This window comes from Balaenoptera musculus, chromosome 1, assembly GCF_009873245.2.
Source record: "Balaenoptera musculus isolate JJ_BM4_2016_0621 chromosome 1, mBalMus1.pri.v3, whole genome shotgun sequence".
NCBI classification, from domain to species: Eukaryota; Metazoa; Chordata; class Mammalia; order Artiodactyla; family Balaenopteridae; genus Balaenoptera; species Balaenoptera musculus.
The window spans coordinates 68,089,268-68,111,450 of record NC_045785.1 but is presented as its reverse complement, the minus strand read 5'-3'; the positions used below and the strand labels follow the sequence as shown (position 1 = coordinate 68,111,450).

The following is a 22,183-nucleotide window of genomic DNA, read 5'->3' as shown; positions in this document are numbered from 1 at the left end:
CAAGTAACATTTAGAAAATTGCCCACTTAACAAAATGCCTACTGTCATTTACGGCTTTTTCGCATACTACATCACATGCATTTGAGCAGTTATCTGATTGCATTAGAGATCTCTTTTATGCCTCTGTTTACCTTGATAGATCCTGAGTGCTCGAGTGTATCTATTGTTCCACCCTAGACTAGGCCAGCACCTTCAAAGAGCTCACAGTAAAGGTCCTTGATTCATTTCCATTTAGAACCATTTGGAAGAGGTGTCAAAATGCAGATTCCTGGGCCCCACCACCAGTACATGGAATTAGCACATTTGTAAGGATTTCTAACAGCTCTGATAGGGCCTTCAAACTATCAAGGAGATAATGAACCCAAAAGGCATAACTACCGAAGAGCTAGGGGCTGATATTTCTTTTACTTACACTATTGTTTGGAAATTACTGCCATAAAAATTGGTTGAATAAAGGAGAAAGTGTCACCCTGGGTAAACCTCCATCCTATAACAGAAACAGCTTCTGACTGTTTTGTCTTAGAGTATTGTAGCAGTGCCTATCTCGTGTATCTTTACTGAATCAAAGCAAATAATTTGAGGATTTTAAAACTAAGAGACCTTGAGGTTATACCTTGTTACAAAATATGTTGAGAAAAAAATACACCAAGGTATGTTAGAAACACAAAGGCCTGGACAATCACATGTGTTATTCCCATTATTTATTTAGACAAAACTAAAAAGTCTGACATTTAAAACCCCAAATTTTTATTGTTTTCACGATAAAAACATTCATCACTTTTTTTCCATGAAAACGATTTTTTATTTGAGGAGTTCTATTTTAAATATAAGAAATATAAATTTATGATAGCTTTACAAATAATTTACTTTTTGATCAATACATGAAGATGTATACATTATAAGCAGAAATACACAATGTATCAAAATATAATTTGTAATTTCACATATTAATAAATTTCCAAATTCAATCTCAAAAATACATTTTAAAATAATAAGCTATGATTTTTATAAAAGAGAAAAAAACTTTTCTTTATGAAAAAGTAGAATATTTTACCTGTATATAGTCAATGCTATATGCATGGCACAAACAGTTCAAAATATAAAACATTTACTTAAAACTATCTTTCAGAATTGTTTTTTAATTTCTTTTTCTTCCTATAGCTTGAAAATATCTATGGCTATACATAAGTCTCATAGAAATGTAATGTCTCCAATGAAATAAAGATGTCATAGTCAACTTTTGCTCGCCCTCCTAGCAGATAATAACCATGGATCATTTCTTAGAACTGGGTTTTCAGGTAATAGGTAGGGACAGGCTGTGCCAGTGGTACACTTCACAATCTTAGAAACATTTTATAACCATGATAAATTACTCTGATATCTCTTTCAGTCTGTGTCAAGAAGATAATAAATGTGCATTTTACACAGAGGACTAATACGTGGGACTGTGAGTTGAATAGCATCTCCTATCTCTCTCTCTATTCACTCACAGCTTGAGGAAAACACTCAACTGTCCTCTTAACCTATTACCTCCTCCAGAGTAACAGCATGCTATTGGTATCCATATGTTTTAGACATATCACAGAGTGAAATGGTAATTATATGGTCACTCTTTTACATCTCTGGCAGATAACTGTACTCTATTTAGAAAAATCATTACTTTGAAAACACCATTTGCAGGTGAAATTCATTTTGCTACTATGCTAGGAAGGCAATGATAACTGAAGGAACCAGGAAGGCGCTCTCTGGACTTGATGGAGGTCTAGCAACATGGACCCAAATAAAGTGCACTTTACTTGGAAAATGTCTATTTGTTAAAGTTATGGGGGAAAATACTGCAAATTAAACATCGTTTGGAAAAATTATCTCTATTTAGCTAATTATCTGTCACATTATACTATTGGCTATAGCAGCCCCAAGCAGAGGTTAACTGATTACAGCTTTTATAGTTGAATTCTTTTTTTTAATTATTTATTTATTTTTGGCTGTGTTGGGTCTTCGTTGCTGCGCGTGGGCTTTCTCTAGTTGCGGCGAGCGGGGGCTACTCTTTGTTGCGGTGTGTGGGCTTCCCATTGCGGTGGCTTCTCTTGTGGAGCACAGGCTCTAGGCGTGCAGGCTCAGTAGTTGTGGCGTACAGGCTTAGTTGCTCCACAGCATGTGGGATCTTCCTGGACCAGGGCTCGAACCCGTGTCCCCTGCATCAGCAGGTGGATTCTTAACCACTGCACCACCAGGGATGCCCTATTAGTTGAATTCTTAAAGAGTTTCACATCATATAATTATATAATTGTATTTTTGAAACATCACAGAAACCCAAAATGTACCCATTTGTAGTCATCAGAATGTGTAGACCTGCTGGGAGCCGAGCTGTGTTCAAGACCCCATTGAACCCAACGTTCCATCATCCTTTGCATTCTTTCCACAAAGAAAACAGAGTGTGCTCTTAGTGGCCACTGAAGGATGTTGTTTTGCATGAAAGGAAATCAGGAATAAAATAATCAAAATCTTAAAAAGAATGAAACAATCATCCTCCAGTTGGGGAAAAAAAAGTTCTTAGAGAACAAGAGAAAACAACAGAGGCCTTCTGAAAATGTTTAGTGGTGCCAATAAAATGGCACAGTTAAAAAAAAAAAAGACTTCGTCTCATTGTAGCAGTATAAGGGTAGCTCCCACTTGTAGACTGTGACATCTAAAAAGAAACCCTGTTCTTTTTGTGCACTGAGAGTTTTACCAAGAGGCACAAAGTTCACAAAGAGATATATTTTCAGGTAAGAGAACAAAATGAAGAAACTGACCTTGTTATCAGTTTATCAGTAGAGGTAACAGAGAAAGACATTTCAAGAAGAAAAAAACTGTTAGTAGTAAAACACCTGTGCCCAGCTGACACCCTTAATGCTCATTTGACGCTAACAAGGAAGTTACAGTTGCAGCTGTACATGGCCGTGGGCACCTTACACATCAAAATTCTAGAAAGACCATGGTAACCACTTTGTGAATATGAGATTCCACAAATCACAGGGACTTTGCACCAAGTGTCAGTGTTCATCCATATCCAAAAGGAAGGGAGAATCAGACAGCCATCAATAATTAACAACGACTCATCATTTCAAATCTAACATCTAGTGCCAAAAAATTTATGTTTTGCTTAAACCGAAATATTTCTGTGGGCCTCTTAAGTCATCCAATAACTTTCCTATCCTATGAGAAGTGATATTAAGAATTAGTATGTATTTGGGGACCTCTGAAAGAAATTCACTAAACAAGTAGCAACAAATTACTACAGCCTGGGCTGAATGCTATTTCCAAATGATGGGCAAGGGCAATAAGACAATCCACATTCTATAAACTGCTTTTGTTACATGTTAATGACTGCAACAGTTTCTGTGCAGGTTTCAGATTAATGAGACAAGGAATACCAAGATTCATAGCATTAAATTTATGTGAAAAAAAGAGAGCGGAAAGCAGTAAAAGTGAAGTTGCACCAGAAAACAAGAGTTATCTAAGCATCAACCCAGCACGAAAAGGGAACTACTTCTGATTTCCTAGAATACACCCCTCACAGGTTATTATTTCTGATTACCACGGCAGCATGCAGCATTTTCCATCTAACACTTTAGAAGAACGCTTGGTCACACCATGCTCTGCCTTATTAAACGATCTATGTTGAAACCTTTTCTTTCCATTTCTCTTACATCTGTAAAATGTCAAGTAAGAGTGATAAAACAGTCATTTACCCTCAATTTTCTCAATCATGTAAGGTTTCAGAGAGAGTGCATTAGAGCTCTAAAATAATAAGCTAATATATTTTCTCAATTTTCCCTTCCTCCTTCATTTTCACTAGGGGGAAATCGACTGCTGATAGTATCTCCTTTTAAGTTCAGAAGGCTTAAAACTGTTGCTCTTTAACCCCAAAAAATGTTCTCAAACATAGTTATTTTCTGAGTAAACATCTTTCAAAAGAAAAGTTCTACAAAGACTATAAAAACTTTCCCTGGAATGCTTATAAAGGGTAACATAACAGTAGGTATGGATGGAAAAGAAATAGTGTTGTAAGAACTGCTAAAAAAAGAAAAATCAAATATAAATGGTTTCTACCGTATCTGCCTCTTTTTCACCTTCTTCTACACGTGCAAATACATACACAACACAATAGATTTCAACAAGTTTAAGAAGCAAGGAAGCAATTACAAAGAAGAAAAAATAATAGTCAATCAATCCTTGTTTTACAAAGAGAGTAAGTAAGCCATAGACATCAACAGGCTATAGGAATCTTCCTCCCCTTATTCAGTGGATTTTTTTAAAAAAATGTTTCTAGACCTCTAGTAGGCATAATTAGTATTTCATGTCATGAACATATCCTGTTCAAGCTAGTATAACAAAATGAAGATGTTATGAGGCAAATTATACTCCAATCCTTGTTTTCACTGCATTAAGATTTTGCAAAAGAACTACAAGGCGATTGCAATCAACTACTTACACGTGGAAAACAAAACATGGCTGTCAATGGGGAACAAAATAACCTATCTAGAAATACTCTCTAAAACTAACTTTAAAAAGCTTTTAAATGAGTATTAAAATTGATCACGTTTTAGGTAATTTATCTTAAGCATACTACATATGCAACTGCATTAAAAAGTGCCCAGAAATCAAAATTATATTTCAAAAGAATGTATTCATATATATAAAACAAGCCAGAGTCCATAAGCGTCTAAAAGAAGATTTTAACTTTTTTTTTTTTTTAAGGAACAATGGTTCATTCCTCCAGAGACGATCTTTCACATCATCATCATCCTTGTTTGGCATCACCAATGACTCTCCAAACATCAAAGACAAATTCATCTGGGAACGCAAAGTCTCCAAGGGTTTCATCAAGTGCCACAGCAAATTCATCTGGATTACCTTTGTCCTTTCCAGCTTCAAACATTGTAGTAGCTATCAAAAATAATTTTTAAAGATTAATGATACATGAAACAGCATCAGAAGACTGAGAAAAATGACACCAAGGCAAAGTACTTTCTAAAAGTAACATGCATAAGTCTATTCCCATAGATATTCTAGAAGGAAATGCATGTCTATGTGCACCAAAATCCATGGGCAATAAGGTTCATAGGCAGTATTATTCACAACAGCCCGAACCCAGGAAGACCCCAGTTATCTATCAGTAGGAAACTGAATAAACATAGTATAATCATACAATGAACTTATACACAGCAATGAAAATGAACAAACCACAGCTAATATACCAGAACATTCTCAAATCTCCCAAATGTGACATTAAGCAAAAGAAGCCAGACACAAAGGAATCATACTATATTATTCCATTTACATAAAGATAAAAAAACTGGCAAAACAAACTTATGGCTAAGTTGGGAAAGCGGTTACTTTTGGAGAGGAGGGAACAGGCAATAATTGGGGGAAAGCATAAAGAGGGCTTTTGAGTACTGGCAGAGTTTTATTTCTTGACATGAGTGGCGGTTAAATAAGTGTTCACATTGTGAGAATTTTGTGTTGTATACTTATAACTTGTTCATTTTTCTGTATGCATGTGTATTTAGCATTAAAGAGTTTAAATAATAAAAGTCATTCATTCATTCAAAAAAATTTTTAATAAAAGGAACATGCACAGATACATACTTCTAGTACAAATTAAAATAAGATACTCTCTATCATTACACATCAAGGTAGCAAAGATGTTTTAAACAATCTGTCTTCGGCACCCTGGTTTGCATCTTCTACCCCTGCCTTCTCCTCCATCTTGGAGCCCATCAGGTGGGAGCCTCTGGTGTCCCTGTGGGTGGAGCAAGAGCTCCTGTGGCTAAGCCTGGCGGGAGACCCAGAGTACATCTGCTCCCCACCTCCCCATAATCACTAGCTTTCCCCATCCCCTCTGCCACTCCCCCACCCCCAACTATAAAAAAGACAAAGGATAACAGTTTGCAACGGGGCAATCAAGGCAGGGAGAAGGGGAGGAAATCTGTCTCCTCGTGGAATCAAGGAAACTTTTTTTGAGCCCCTTCCCAGTTTGGGATAGAAAGCAAAGATGGTGCCCTTGTTCTGTTCTTCTAATAAGTTGCCTGGATCCCATATTTTATGTCTGGGGAACCAGCATCTTCAGGAGTACACATTCCCATGGGACTTGTCCCTCCTGGCTGGGAGCCCATAAGGCTCAGCTGGTTTTTTTCTCAGCCCCCTATAAGCACTAGCTACCAGGAAGAGACAGTGTGGATGTGATCTGGGACTTGGGTGAAAAACCCCCGGGTAAAAGGGAAACACCAAAGCCCAGCCTCTTTTTCCCTCCCAAGTTAAAGTTAAACAAATCAAAGGTTGTATGATTTCTCTGAATGAGCCGAGAGGTCTGGTCTTTCCAGCTAAAATCCACTAGGGCTCTGGAGGGCATTTAACAACTGTTCCTCACCTCGAACAGCTCAGTACTAACACAGGTAGGCTGGGGGGAAGGGAGGAGATGTGGCCAACAGAAGGGCACCACAATCAGAGCAGAAGTGGGATATGGATGGGGTGACCTGGGGCAGGGGTCAAAGCCCTAGTTAAGGTGAGGAGGGCTTCCACGTGGCCGGACAGGTTGGTGTAGGGTGGAGAGTCCAGGTGTGGTAAGGAGGGCATGGCGGTGGGGGAGAAGAGGACAGTAGCCACACTGATGAGAGATTGGTTACATACAAGGGCATGCATCACATACATGTATGTACACTGAATAATGGGAACCACGTTTTGTCACTGTCAGAGAAAGATAAATAGGAAAAGGGAGAAAACTAGAATGATTGCTGCTAAATTAGCATTGTAGAGATCAGTGAAACTTTTTTTTTTTTTTTCAAAAGAGAGATTAAAAACTGTAGAGGTAAAGACATGAACACAGGGCTTCCGTGGTGGCACAGTGGTTAAGAATCTGCCTGTCAATGCAGGGGACACAGGTTCAAGCCCTGGTCCAGGAAGATCCCACATGCTGTGGAACAACTGAGCCCGTGCACCACAACTACTGAGCCCGTGTACTGAGCTGCAACTACTGAAGCCCACGCGCCTAGAGCCCATGCTCCACAACAAGAGAAGCCACCGCCATGAGAAGCCTGCGCACCACAATGAGGAGTAGCCCCCGCTCGTCGCAACTAGAGAAAGCCCGCATGCAGCAACGAAGACTCAATGCAGCCAAAAATAAATAATAAAATAATAAAATAAAATAAAAAGACATGAATACACACATTCCTCAATCCACTGTGGGGACCTGGGAGCAGTGACACCCCAATAGCAATGAGCACACAAAACACCCAGATCTTGGTTCCCAAATATTATTTTCCACTAAAAAGAATCAGAGTTCCTCAGAGAAATGGCTGATTCCAGGGCTGGAGCAGGAAAAGTACAATATGAACTAAGAATAACTTCTGCCAGAAAGTAAGAAAGTCTCAAAAAAAAAAAAAAAAAAAGGTGGGAACATGTGAAAAGACATAGAAGTCAGAGTGGAGTAATGCCCACTGACCCAATGAGGGACAATTTGAGCATCAGAATAAGTAGTGACGGTCATAGATTATAATCCTATTGAACAAAACAGCAAACCATGAATCCATAATGAAATGATTGGTTGATTGACAAACAGATGGATGAAAGGTTGGTTGGTTGATTCATGAGGAACAGGATATTTACATAGCTTCAAAATATCTCCTCACCAAATACTTATTATGAAGAGAATAACTTTACAGTGGAGAAGCTTAGTAAATACCACCTATACAAGTCATCAATAAACAATATCATAAACAGAACAAATCAAAATCCCGTGCCTCCAGATAAGATGTAATGAAAAGAACACAGCACCACATTTCTGATATCTCTGCCAGAGGTGTAGCCTGAATGTTATTATGGAAAAATAATCCAAAAATGAGGAACATTCTGCAAAATAACTGGCTTGTACCCTCCAAAAGTGTCAAGGTCATGAAAATCAGGAGTGGAAAATGCTCCAAATTGACACAAGTAAAAGTAACACATGATTTTGAACATGCTCTTTTGCTGTAATGGATATTAAGGCACTTGGTGAAACGAAAACAGGATATGATTAGATGTTAGTAATGTATCAATGTTGATTTCATGATTTGGATGATTATATTAGGGTTACACAAGAGAATACCTTTGTTTATAGGAAATATGCACTAAAGTATTTGGGGGCAATTGTATATCATTAATTTATTCTCAAATGGTTCAAGAGAAAAAAATTTTGTACTGTATAACTTTTCTCTAAGTTAGAGATTGCCTAAAAAAAATATTTTAAGCAGTAAAAAGTGAGGAAAATTGAAACTCTTCATTATCATCTCCCTGTCTCCCACGTTGCCCCAGGCTTCAGCCATGACCCAAAAGCTTCTCGATTTACCATTAACTTAGAAGCAAACACTTCAAAAGCGAGGAAGGTCCAGCTGCAGCTGGACCTTCTCCAGCCCAAGGGCCTGCCAAGTTTACTAAAACTTCTATATATATATATATATATATATTTTTTTTTTTTTTTTTTTTTAATGATAGGCCAAGGCTGGCCAGGATATAGTGAAGCACACACTCAAATATACTGGTGTGGACTTTGTAAATTTGGCTTTTGAAAAACAATTTGGCAACAAGTACCAATCTTTAAAAATGTTCACATCCTTTGATCTACTAATATTTCCACTTCTGTGAATCTATACATTTTTTTCTCCCAGCTTTATTAAGATAAAATTGATATACATCACTGCATAGGTTTAAGGTACACAGCATAATGATTTGACTTATATACATCATGAAATGATTACCACAATAAGTTTAGTGAACATACATCATTCACATAGACACCAAAAAATATTTTTTTTCCTTGTAATGAGCTCTTAGAATTTACTCTCTTAACTTTCATATACACCATATGGCAGTGTTAGCTAGAGTCATCATGTGTACATTACATCCCTAGTACTTATTTATCTTATAACTGAAAGTTTGTATCTTTTGACCACCCTAATCCAATTCCCCTCCCTCTCACCCCCTACTTCTGATAACCACAAAACTGATCTTTTTCTATGAGTTTGGTTTTTTGGTGTTCTATTCTTAGATTCCACATATAAGTGAGATCATACCGTATTTGTCTTTCTCAGACTTATTTCACTTAGCATAATGCCCTCAAGTCTCATCCATGTTGTCACAAATGGCAGGATTTCCTTTTTATGGCTGAATAATATTCCATTGTATATATATCTCAACTTCTGTATTCATTCATCTGCCAGTAGATACTTAGGTGATTTCTTAAGTCTATTTTCTTAGGCTATTGTGAATATGCTGCTATGAACACAGGGGTGCAGATATCTCTTCAACATAGTGTCTTCTTTCCTTCACACAAGAGAATCTACACTTTTTTTTTAAATCTTAAAAACAGAAAAGAATTTAGGAGAACATTTTTATTTTAAAAAAACCTAAGATGCAGGATCATTTTTTTTATTTAATAAGGCACAGGATCATTAAGTCACCTCTAGTGTGATGAAATATATTAGATGAAATATTTGATGAAATATTTTGAAGTAATTTTAAACAATGTTTATAACTTTGTAATGACTTGAGAAAATCTTTTCAATATTTACTGAAAAAGCAGTACATAAATTTCATATTACAATCACACTATGTTTTTACAAAAATCTCTACATAGGATGGGTAAAGGGAGTGTATGTTAAAGCAATTATAATCAAATATTAACGGTAGAATCTAGGTGACAGGTATGAAGTACTAAAAAGTCTTTCAACCATACTGTATGTTTGAAAATCACCATAATAAAATATTAGGGAGAGAAACTTCTACACAGACAATGAAAGAAAATTTTAAATACAGTAGATACATTCAAATTGGAGAGAAAGTTTTTGTTCTGGTTTTTTTAGCTAGGGTCTGTTCAATGCAGTAAAACTATGGCTGACTTACAAACTCTGTGCCCTTGTGGGTACCAGCTATATTTTGGAAATTACTTCCAAAGCCATTGAGAAACACTCTATTGTCTATAAGTATTGCTTCTATTTCAAGAGCCATAGTATCATAGTCAAGAAAGGAGGAAAGTGGCCCTCAAAGCGCATTTCCACACAGTGAGATAAGAAACCAAGTGTTCAGGAAATGGGACTCTACCGATGTTCTGCGTCCCTCCTGTCCTTAGGTGGTCTTGCCTTGGAGGTCTTAGCCACAACCCCAGCTTAACCATGGCTTGCTGCAGAGAAGTCCCAAACCTTCACTTCCATCCCTGACTTCTCTCACGAGTTCCAAATACCCCTTTCTGAATAAGGGGTGCACAAGTCTCCTAGCTTGTATCCCATTAGCATCTCAACCAGCATGTCCAGAAACCAAACATCATCTCCCTTTCCAAAAAAACCGCTACTCCTTCTCCCGTTGCCACCACTGTCATTAGTAGTGCAATCATTGTCCCTGTTACTTTCTCTTCTTGCCTGTGTACCAAACACTGCCTCCCCTTGATTCTACCCCTGCAACCTCTCTAGCCTTCATTTCACTCACACTGCCACCATGCTATTTCCTTAATCTCCAAGTCTAGTCAGCAGACCATCTCCCACAAGTACGTTAGATTTCTCTTCCTAAAGCACAGCTCTGATCCTATTAGGTAATAAGACAAAAGGACCAGGAAGCTCCTTTCCACCTCTGAGACTGTCTGTGTCACTCGCATATATGAAAATATTCCTTTGATCGCCAACGCATATCTTAAAAACTCTAAACCCTGTCTGGCATTCTGATCCGAAGTACCCCTGGTTCCCATATGGCTTACTCCTGCACTAACGCTGTACCCTTAGAAATCTGACAACTCAAAAAGCCGTCTTTCCTCCTTCCCACCTTCGCCCAGGATAGCCTCCTCCTAATCACCAGCTCCACCATCAAAATCCTTTCTCTCCTTCAAGGCTCCTCCCTCCATGAAATCCTGTGTCCCCAGCTGGAAGTGACATCTGCATTCCCTAAAGCCTTCTACCCGTGCTCTTCAGACTTGAGTATGCAAACGTATTGGCTGAGATCTCGGCAAAGTGCAGATTCTGGTTCAGTAGCTCTGCAGCAAAGCCTGAGATTCTGCATTTCCAACAACCCCCAGGTAATGCCAGTCCCCAGACCACACTTTGAGGAATAAGGCCTTAGAGTGTACATTTAACATTGTTCTGTGCTGTCATTATTTTCATCTACATATTGCCTCTATCAGAGAATAAACTCCCAACAGAACTTGAATAGCTTACTCAGTCTTTTATGCCCAGGGAAAACTAGTTCAGTGTCTTATGTACAGGAAATGCTGGTAGCTGGGTAGGTACAGAAAGAGTCCTTGTAATTACACTTAAATAATTTTTGTACCCACGCAGTTAGCATGCACTCACGAAAGTGAAGCCCAGAACTCTGATCCTGTAGCCAGGATGTGAAAGAAGAGCAGCCAAAACTTTTGCAAAAGTAGGACTCAAGTTCAGAATTTTGCTTAGACTACAATTCTAAATATTTCTCATAGGGCCTACAGACAGCATTTACTGAGACAGTTACCTAAAGATCATACTGACATGAGGGTGATATACAATCTCTTTGAGGAAGAAATAAGATTCACACAGATAAAAGATATAAGAAAATCTACAGACCCTTCAGAAGCAGAAATTAACAGTGCAGATGACTGATGCTCTTAAATGCTGGAGGAAACTATGACCAGGATCAGATGTTCACTGATGGACAATGAATCAACCAACCTCCCTCCCTCCCTCTCTCTTTCTCTCTCTCTCTCTCTCTCACACACACACACACATTGGCTGAAAGAAACAACTTGGTGCATGTTTTTTGGCACCTCAGGAAGCTCAGCAGTACTGGCTAGCGCCCTGAGCCCAGGAACAACACATCCTGGACCTGGCCAGCTCTGACTCGCAATCTCTGGTTTGGGTTGCTTAGTCACAAAATGAGAAAAATGATGGCTTAAGATGCCCAGGCAATAACCTTACAGTCCAAACAATATAATCTCACTCATGCTGGCACAGCAGAGAAGAAAACCTCCCATACACTAAACACAGCCCCAGAACTGCTCAGACCTCCTATATGTTTCTACCTCTACTACACCACTACCATTATTACTGGCAATAATTGTTAGTAATCATTGCTAAGAATGATAATAGCTATACCTATTATTTATGATGTGATAGAAACTTTATACATATTTAATTTAATGCCTTGCCAACCCAGTAAGGTTGCTTTTTATCATACCCTTTTACAAAGATACAGAAATTATGACTCAAAGTTAAATAATTTGTCCAAGGGCTAAAGTTTCAAAAATGATATTAGGACTCCATACGGCCTGTGAAGTCACTATTTTTATGCCTCTTAACAGACATTCGGTCAATAAACATTTACCAAGGATTTACTCTGGGAGAGGCACTGTGGTAGGAGCTGGGATTAAAAGCTGAGTAAGTTATCTCCCTTCAAGGAACCACCGGTCTTGTAGAAGCAACAGAAGTACCAATTAGGCAGCTTCAGAGTTATGCTGGAAATACTGTATGTAATACAGTGCTCCAGAGATCTTTCCAAAACCCATAATTTGCTTATGTATTTTAAAAGAAATTAAGAATGGAGCATGCTCTGACCATGTTATGAACTGCTAACTCATAAAGTATAAACATAGATTTTAAATATTTTTTACAGGAGAAATAAATGGTATTATTTTATCCATTTTGGTAAAAGACTGAATCTCTGATTTAAGAGAAAAGCAAAAGAGGGCTTCCCTGGTGGCTCAGTGGTTAAGAATCCGCCTGCCAATGCAGGGGACACGGGTTCAAGCCCTGGTCTGGGAAGATCCCACATGCCACAGAGCAACAAAGCCCATGTGCCACAACTACTGAGCCTGTGCTCTAGAGCCCACGAGCCACAACTACTAAGCCCATATGCCACAGCTACTGAAACCCGCACGCTCAGAGCCCGTGCTCCGCAACAAGAGAAGCCACGGCAATGAGAAGCCCGCGGACCACAAGGAAGAGTAGCCCCTGCTCACCGCAACTAGAGAAAGCCCGTGCGCAGCAACAAAGACCCAACGCAGCCAAAAATAATAAATAAATTTATGAAAAAAAAGAGAAAAGCAAAAGAAACTTTAGCAAAAGGAAATACTTTTTTTAAAGTTTTATTACATTAACATAGTGACAGCCACTAAAATGCTTTTAATATGTTAACTATAATAGATTTGCAATATGCCGCAATAATATTTAGCACCTGAATACAACCTGGCAAAAATATTCCACTAAAATGTAGAATTGTTGCACCACATATAGCAGCTAAGTGCTGACATCTAGTGGCCATACTGAGAATATCTTTATATTATTACCACTACTAAACAACTTTCACATCATTATTAATGACAAACTTATATTGGTGATACAGGTCAATCTGTATTTTCCACTAAGTTTTTAAATACTTAAACATAACTTTTCGCTATAAGACACTACTGAAGGTGAAAAATCTTGGTATCAAAGTCCCAGAATTAAATCTCAGTCCTTGTTAGCTGACTTTGGACAAGTTACCAAACATCTCTGAATCTGTTTGTTCTCAAATCTATAAAATGGCACATAGCAGGGTTTAGATAAAGGTTAGTGACCACCATTGTTAATTTAACCATTAAATCTGTAACTGTACCTCTTTCTATGTAAAGTCTTTAGCACCTACTTTCCCTAAGACTTTTCATAAATATCGACCCATTTCAAGCAACTCACACATTAGTCAAACATCAAAAAATACAGGCAATACAGAATGTTTAAGAAAAATCTATTTCCAAAATTTCATTGGCTTTATCTGAGAAGGATGACTTTCCATAGTGTTCAATGTTTTGAATTCAGTGAAAAAAGAAATCATCCTAGGAAAAAATGTAATTATCTCTAAATAACATTATCATATACGTTTAAAAGACCTATAAAAGATTTTACAGGAAAACATTACTGAGAAACTATCATTCAAATTTCCTTTCCACATATTTCGGGATCTCTTTTTTTTTTTAAGGATTTTCATTTTTACTTTTATAATGACAAACTTCATTAGCAATAACATTAATTTTTTAACATCTTTATTGGAGTATAATTGCTTTACAATGTTGTGTTAGTTTCTGCTGTATAACAAAGTGAATCAGCTATATCTATACATATATCCCCATATCCCCTCCCTCTTATGCCTCCCTCCCACTCTCCCTATCCCACCCCTCTAGGTGGTCACAAAGGACCGAGCTGATCTCCCTGTGCTATGTAGCTACTTCACACTACCTATCAATTTTACATTTGGTAGTGTATATATGTCAATGCTACTATCTCTCTTGGTCCCAGCTTACCCTTCCCCCTCCCCATGCCCTCAAGTCCATTCTCTACGTCTGCATCTTTATTCCTGTCCTGTCCCTAGGTTCTTAAGAACCTTTTTCTTTTTTTTTTAGATTCCATATATACGTGTAGGCATACGGTATTTTCTCTTTCTGGCTTAACTTCACTCTGTATGACAGACTCTAGGTCCATCCACCTCACTACAAATAACTCAATTTCATTTCTTTTTATGGCTGAGTAATATTCCATTGTATATATGTGCCACATCTTCTTTATCCATTCATCTGTTGATGAACACTTAGGTTGCTTCCATGTCCCGGTTATTCTAAATAGTGCTGCAATGAACATTGGGGTACATGACTCTTTTTGAATTATGGTTTTCTCAGGGTATATGCCCAGTAGTGGGATTGCTGGGTCATGGGGTAGTTCTATTTTTAGTTTTTTAAGGAATCTCCATACCGTTCTCCACAGTCACTGTATCAATTTACATTACCACCAACAGTGCAAGAGGGTTCCCTTTTCTCCACACCCTCTCCAGCAGTTACTGTTTGTAGATTTTTTCATGATGGCCATTCTGACTGGTGTGAGGTGATACCTCATTGTAGTTTTGATTTTCATTTCTCTAATGATTAGTGATGTTGAGCATACTTTCATGTGTTAGTTGGCAATCTGTATATCTTCTTTGGAGAAATGTCTATTTACATCTTCTGCCCATTTTCGGATTGGTTTGTTATTTCGATATTGAGCTGCATGAGCTTCCTGTATATTTTGGAGATTAATCCTTTGTCAGTTGCTTCATTTGCAAATATTTTCCCCATTCTGAGGGTTGTCTTTTCGTCTTGTTTATGGTTTACTTTGCTGTGCAAAAGCTTTTAAGTTTCATTAGGTTGCATTTATTTATTTTTGTTTTTATTTCCATTTCTCTAGGAGGTGGGTCAAAAAGGACCTTGCTGTGACTTATGTCATAGAGCATTCTGCCTACGTTTTCCTCTAAGAGTTTTATAGTGTCTGGCCTTACATTTAGGTCTTTAATCCATTTTGAGTTTATTTTTGTGTATGGTGTTAGGGAGGGTTCTAATCTCATTCTTTTACATGTACCTGTCCAGTTTTCCCAGCACCACTTAAGAGGCTGTCTTTTCTCCGTTATATATTCTTGCCTCCTTTATCAAAAATAAGGTGACCATGTGTGCGTGGGTTTATCTCTGGGCTTTCTATCCTGTTCCATTGATCTATATTTCTGTTTCAGTGCAAGTACCATACTGTCTTGATTACTGTAGCTTTCTAGTATAGTCTGAAGTCCAGGAGCCTAATTCCTCCAGCTCCGTTTTTCTTTCTCAGGATTGCTTTGGCTATTCAAGGTCTTTTGTGTTTCCATACAAATTTTGAAATTTTTTGTTTTAGTTCTGTGAAAAATGCCATTGGTAGTTTGATAGGGATTGCACTGAATCTGTAGATTGCTTTGGTAGTATAGTCATTTTCACAATGTTGATACTTCCAATCCAAGAACATGGTATATCTCTCCATCTGTTTGTATCATCTTTAATTTCTTTCATCAGTGTCTCATAGTTTTCTGCATACAGGTCTTTTGTCTCCTTAGGTAGGTTTATTCCTAGGTATTTTATTCTTTTTGTTGCAATAGTAAATGGGAGTGTTTCCTTAATTTCTCTTTCAGATTTTTCCTCATTAGTGTATAGGAATGCATGAGATTTCTGTGCATTAATTCTGTATCCTGCTACTTTACCAAATTCATTGATTAGCTCTAGTAGTTTTCTGGTAGAGTCTTTAGGATTCTCTATGTATAGTATCATGTCATCTTCAAACACTGACAGCTTTAATTCTTTTCCGATTTGGATTCCTTTTATTTCTTTTTCTTTTCTGATTGCTGTGGCTAAAACTTCCAAAACTATGTTGAATAACAGTGGTGAGAGTAGGCAACCTTGTCTTGTTCCTGATTTTAGAGGAAATGGTTTCAGGTTTTCACCACTGAGAACGATGTTGGCTGTGGGTTTCTCATATATGGTCTTTATTATGTTCAGGTAAGTTCCCTCTATGCCTACTTTCTGGAGGGTTTTTATCATAAACAGCTGTTGAATTTTGTCAAAAGCTTTTTATGCATCTATTTAGATGATCATATGGATTTTATCCTTCAGTTTGTTAATATGGTATACCACGTTGATTGGTTTGGGTATATTGAAGAATCCTTGCATTCCTGGGATAAACCCCACTTGATCATGGTGTATGATCCTTTTAATGTGCTCTTGGGTTCTGTTTGCTAGTATTTTGTTGAAGAGTTTTGCATCTATGTTCATCAGTGATATTGGTCTGTAGTTTTCTTTCTTTGTGACATCTTTGTCTGGTTTTGGTATCAGGGTGATGGTGGCCTCGTAGAATGAGTTTGGGAGTGTTCCTCCCTCTGCTATATTTTGGAAGAGTTTGAGAAGGATAGGTGTTAGCTCTTCTCTAAATATTTGAAAGTATTCCCCTGTGAAGCCATCTGGTCCTGGCCTTTTGTTTGTTTGAAGAGTTTTAATCACAGTTTCAATTTCAGTGCTTGTGATTGGTCTGTTTATATTTTCTATATCTTCTTGGTTCAGTCTCAGAAGGTTGTGCTTTTCTAAGAATTTGTCCATTTCTTCCAGGTTGCCCATTTTATTGGCATATAGTTGCTTCTAGTAATCCCTCATGATCCTTTGTATTTCTGCAGTGTCAGTTGTTACTTCTCCTTTTTCATTTCTAATCCTGTTGATTTGAGTCTTCTCCCTTTTTCTCTTGATGAGTCTGGCTAATGGTTTATCAATTTTGTTTACCTTCTCAAAGAACCAGCTTTTAGCTTTACTGATCTTTGATACTGTTTCCTTCATTTCTTTTTCATTTATTTCTTTTCTGATCTTTATGATTTCTTTCCTTCTGCTACCTTTGGGGTATTTTTGTTCTCCTTTCTCTAATTGTTCTTCTTTTTCTAATTGCTTTAGGTGTAAGGTTAGGTTGTTTATTTGAGATATTTCTTGAGGTAGGATTGTATTGCTATAAACTTCCCTTTTAGAACTGCTTTTCTTACATCCCATAGGCTTTGGGTCATCGTGTTTTCACTGTAATTTTTTCTAGGTATTTTTTTATTTCCTCTTTGATATCTTCAGTGACCTTTTGGTTATTTAGTAGCGTATTGTTTAGCCTCCATGTGTTTGTATTTTTTACAGTTTTTTCCTGTAATTGATATCTAGTCTCATAGCGTTGCTGTCAGAAAAGATACTTGATACAATTTCAATTTTCTTAAATTTATCAAGGCTTGATTTGTGACCCAAGATATGATCCTGGAGAATGTTCCATGAGCACTTGAGAAGAAAGTGTATTCTGTTGTTTTTGGATGAAATGTCCTACAAATATCAATTAAGTCCATCTTCTTTAATGTGTCATTTAAAGCCTGTGTTTCCTTATTTATTTTCCTTTTGGATGATCTGTCCATTGGTGAAAGTGGGGTGTTAAAGTCCCCTACTATGATTGTGTTACTGTCAATTTCCCCTTTTATGGCTGTTAGCATTTGTCTTATGTAATCAGGTGCTCCTATGTTGGATGCATAAATATTTACAATTGTTATATCTTCTTCTTGGATTGATCCCTTGATCATTATGTAGTGTCCTTCTTTGTCTCTTGTAATAGTCTTTATTTTAAAGTCTATTTTGTCTGATATGAGAATTGCTACTCCAGCTTTCTTTTGATTTCCATTTGCATGGAATATCTTTTTCCATCCCCTCACTTTCAGTCTGTATGTGTCCCTAGGTCTGAAGTGGGTCTCGTGTAGACAGCATATATATGGGTCTTGTTTTTGTATCCATTCAGCCAGTCTATGTCTTTTGGCTGGAGCATTTAATCCACTCACATTTAAGGTAATTATCAATATGTATGTTCCTATTACCCTCTTGTTCATTGTTTTGGGTTTGTTTTTGTAGGTCTTTTCCTTCTCTTGTGTTTCCTGCCTAGAGAAGTTCCTTTAGCATTTGTTGTATAGCTGGTTTGGTGGTGCTGAATTCTCTTAGCTTTTGCTTGTCTGTAAAGGTTTTAATTTCTCCATCAAATCTGAATGAGATCCTTGCTGGGTAGAGTAATCTTAGGTGTAGGTTTTTCCCTTTCATCACTTTAAATATGTCCTGCTATTTCCTTCTGGCTTGCAGAGTTTCTGCTGAAAGATCAGCTGTTAACCTTATGGGGATTCCCTTGTATGTTATTTGCTGCTTTTCCCTTGCTGCTTTTAATATTTTTCTTTGTATTTAATTTTTGATAGTTTGATTAATATGTGTCTTGGCGTGTTTCTCCTTGGATTTATCCTGTATGGGACTCTCTGTGCTTCCTGGACTTGATTGACGATTTCCTTTCCCATGTTAGGGAAGTTTTCAACTATAATCTCTTCAAATATTTTCTCAGACCCTTTCTTTTCCTCTTCTTCTTCTGGGACCCCTATAATTCGAATGTTGGTGCATTTAATGTTGTCCCAGAGGTCTCTGAGACTGTCCTCAATTCTTTTCATTATTTTTTCTTTATTCTGCTCTGCAGTAGTTATTTCCACTATTTTATCTTCCAGGTCGCTTATCCGTTCTTCTGCCTCAGTTATTCTGCTACTGATTCCTTCTAGTGAATTTTTAATTTCATTTATTGTGTTGTTCATCACTGTTTCTTTGCTCTTTAGTTCTTCTAGGTCCTTGTTAAACGTTTCTTGTATTTTCTCCAGTCTATTTCCAAGATTTTGGATTGTCTTTACTATCATTACTCTGAATTCTTTTTCAGGTAGACTGCCTATTTCCTCTTCATTTGGTTTGGTGGGTTTTTACCTTGCTCCTTCATCTGCTGCATATTTCTCTCTCTTCCCATTTTGCTTAACTTACTGTGTTTGGGGTCTCCTTTTCTCAGGCTGCAGGTTCGTAGTTCCCATTGTTTTTGGTGTCTGCCCCCAGTGGGTAAGGTTGGTTCAGTGGCTTGTGTAGGCTTCCTGATGGAGGGACTGGTGCCTGTATTCTGGTGGGTGGGGCTGGATCTTGTCTTTCTTTTGGGCAGGGTTGCATCCAGTGGTGTGTTTTGGGGTGTCTTGAACTTAGTATGATTTTAGGTAGCCTCTCTGCTAATGGGTGGGGCTGTGTTGCTGTCTTGCTAGTTGTTTGGCATGGGTCATCCAGCACTGGAGCTTGCTGGCCGTTGGGTGGAATTAGGTCTTAGTGTTGAGACGGAGATCTCTGGGAGAGTTCTCGCCAACTGATATTATGTGGGGCTGGGAGGTCTCTGGTGATTCAATGTCCCCAACTCGGCTCTCCCACCTCACAGGCTCAGGCCTGACACCAGGCCGGAGCACCAAGACCCTGTCAGCCACATGACTCAGAAGAAAAAGGAGAAAAAAAGAAAGAAAATAAATAAAAATAAAATAAAATAATTAAAATTTAAAAATTAAAATAAAAAAATTAAAAAGTAATTAAAAAAAGAAGAGAGCAACCAAACCAATAAACAAATCCACCAATGATCACAAGCGCCAAAAACTATACTAAGATAAACATAAAAATCAGAAACAACTCAGTCGCAGACAGCAAACCCCAAGTCTACAGGTGCTCCCAAAGTCCACCGCCTCAGTTTTGGGTTGATTCATTGTCTATTCAGGTATTCCACAGATGCAGGGTACCTCAAGTTGATTGTGGCGATTTAATCCGCTGCTCCTGATGCTGCTGGGAGAGATTTCCCTTTCTCTTCTTTGTTCGCACAGCTCCTGGGGTTCAGCTTTGGATTTGGCCCCGCCTCTGCATGTAGGTCGCCCTCAGCCTTCGGTTTCCACCCAGACAGGAGGGGGTTAAAGAAGCGGCTGATTAGGGGTCTCTGGTTCACTCAGGCTTGGGGGAGGGACGGGTACAGTAGTTATAATTGGAATGTAGGGCAAGCCTGCGGCAGCAGAGGCCACCATGATGTTGCAACAGCCTGAGGTGCACTGTGCATTCTCCCAGGGAAGTTGTCCCTGGATCACGGGACCCTGGCAGTAGCAGGCTGCACAGGCTCCCGGGGCAGTGTGGATAGAGACCTGTGTTTGCACATAGGATTCTTGGTGGCTGCAGCAGCAGCCTTAGCGTTTCATGCTCGTCTCTGGGGTCCACGCTGAGAGCCGTGGCTTGCACCCATCTCTGGAGCTCATTTAGGCAGTGCTCTGCCTTCTGTGGGCAGACAGGGAAGGAATCCCCTCTCCTCGCACACACCGAAACAATGGTCTCTTGCCTCTTAGGCAGGTCCAGACTTTTTCCCAGACTCCCTTCCTGCTAGCTATGGCGCACTAGCCCCCTCCAGGCTGTGTTCATGCAGCCAACCTCAGTCCTCTCCCTGGGATCTGACCTCCAGAGCCTGAGCCTCAGCTCCCAGCCCCCATCCGCCCCAGAGTGTAAGCAGACAAGCCTCTCAGGCTGGTGAGTGCTGGTCGGCACTGATCCTCTGTGCAGGAATCTCTCCACTTTGCCCTCTGCACCCCTGTTGCTGTGCTCTCCTCCGTGGCTCCGAAGCTTCCCCCCCACCCACTGCCCCCTGTCTCCACCAGTGAAGGGTCTTCCTAGTGTGTGGAAACTTCTCCTCCTTCACAGCTCCCTCCCAGAGGTGTAGGTCCCATCCCTACTCTTTTGTCTCTGTTTTTTCTTTTTTCTTTTGCCCTACCCAGGTACATGGAGAGTTTCTTGCCTTTTGGGAAGTCTGAAGTCTTCTGCCAGCATTCAGTAGGTGTTCTGTAGGAGTTGTTCCACATGTAGATGTATTTTTGATGTATTTTTGGGGAGGAAGGTGATCTCCAAGTCTTACTCCTCTGCCATCTTGAAGGCCCCCCCCCACTCTGGATCTCTTTATAAATTAGAAATCCTAAAATTCTGAAGTTGCTGGGATGATCTCCAAACTCCTAAGTTGGTATCATCAGAAAATAGTGTAGTTCCGTATACAATTTACACAATGGCCTTAAATATTCATGAAGAAACGTATATGACACAACATTCCTTTAAGTTAGGTCAATCCCATCTAGGGTCTTACAGGACTCAAAATCTTCCAGAAACCATTTTCCCCCATGGGTAACATTCCAAGGCAAGCCACGTTGGCTGGCATTGGGTTGGTTGTGAAATAGTTCACAACTTTACAACCAAATGAAGCACTATCCCCTTCAGGGTTACTTCTACATAAACCCATTTGAATTGTTTTCCATTTTCAAATAGTAAATACATCCCAATCCTTTTTTGAGGATAGTGTTTTGGGTTTTAGTCATTTTATTGCCATATTACTTTTTTTAAGTTTTCTAACAAAAACATTAACTCAAAAATAACGTGATATCAATGTAATTTGCATTAAGACAACATTTCTGAAAGCTAAGAAATGCTTGGAATACAAACAAGTAAATATATTCATTTGTCTGTTGAATCAGTGTCATATTTGTGAGTCATATTTCATGCTAATCAGATCTGAATAATGAGAGAAATTCCTAGTTCAGCAATGGTTCACATTCTCCAAATAATTACTTTCCTTAGACTTTACCTCCCTAGGTGACTAATCACATTGCTAATCATGTATAATAATAATGATTTTTATGTCATTGGAGGAATTTGATTAATTAACTTTGTAAAGGGATTACTAGCTAATTTACAAGGAATTTGTGAGGAATGTTTAGTGCTCTGAATTTGTCACAGTGAAAGAAAATTGATCTTTAAAGAACTTTCTTGGGCTTCCCTGGTGTTGCAGTGGTTAAGAATCTGCCTGCCAATGCAGGGCACACGGGTTCAAGCCCTGGTCCCAGAAGATCCCACATGCCACGAAGCAGCTAAGCCCATGCGCCACAAATACTGAGCCTGCGCTCTAGAGCCCATGAGCCACAACTACTGAAGCCTGAACGCCTAGAG

General features: G+C 38.6%; 1 protein-coding gene across 2 annotated transcripts in view; it reads right to left on the bottom strand.

Annotated features, from left to right (window-relative positions):
- Positions 1–1,005: 1,005 nt before the first annotated feature.
- The window catches only part of GIPC2 (GIPC PDZ domain containing family member 2), a 90,155-nt gene continuing 68,977 nt past the window's right edge, over positions 1,006–22,183 (bottom strand). The window contains exon 5 of one of the 2 annotated variants that reach the window (XM_036832630.1): positions 1,006–4,932. In XM_036832630.1, coding sequence (XP_036688525.1) covers positions 4,787–4,932 — 146 coding nt within the window. In that variant the 3' untranslated portion in view covers positions 1,006–4,786. The remainder of the gene's footprint in view (positions 4,933–22,183) is intronic. The other variant, XM_036832622.1, reaches the window with a different exon arrangement.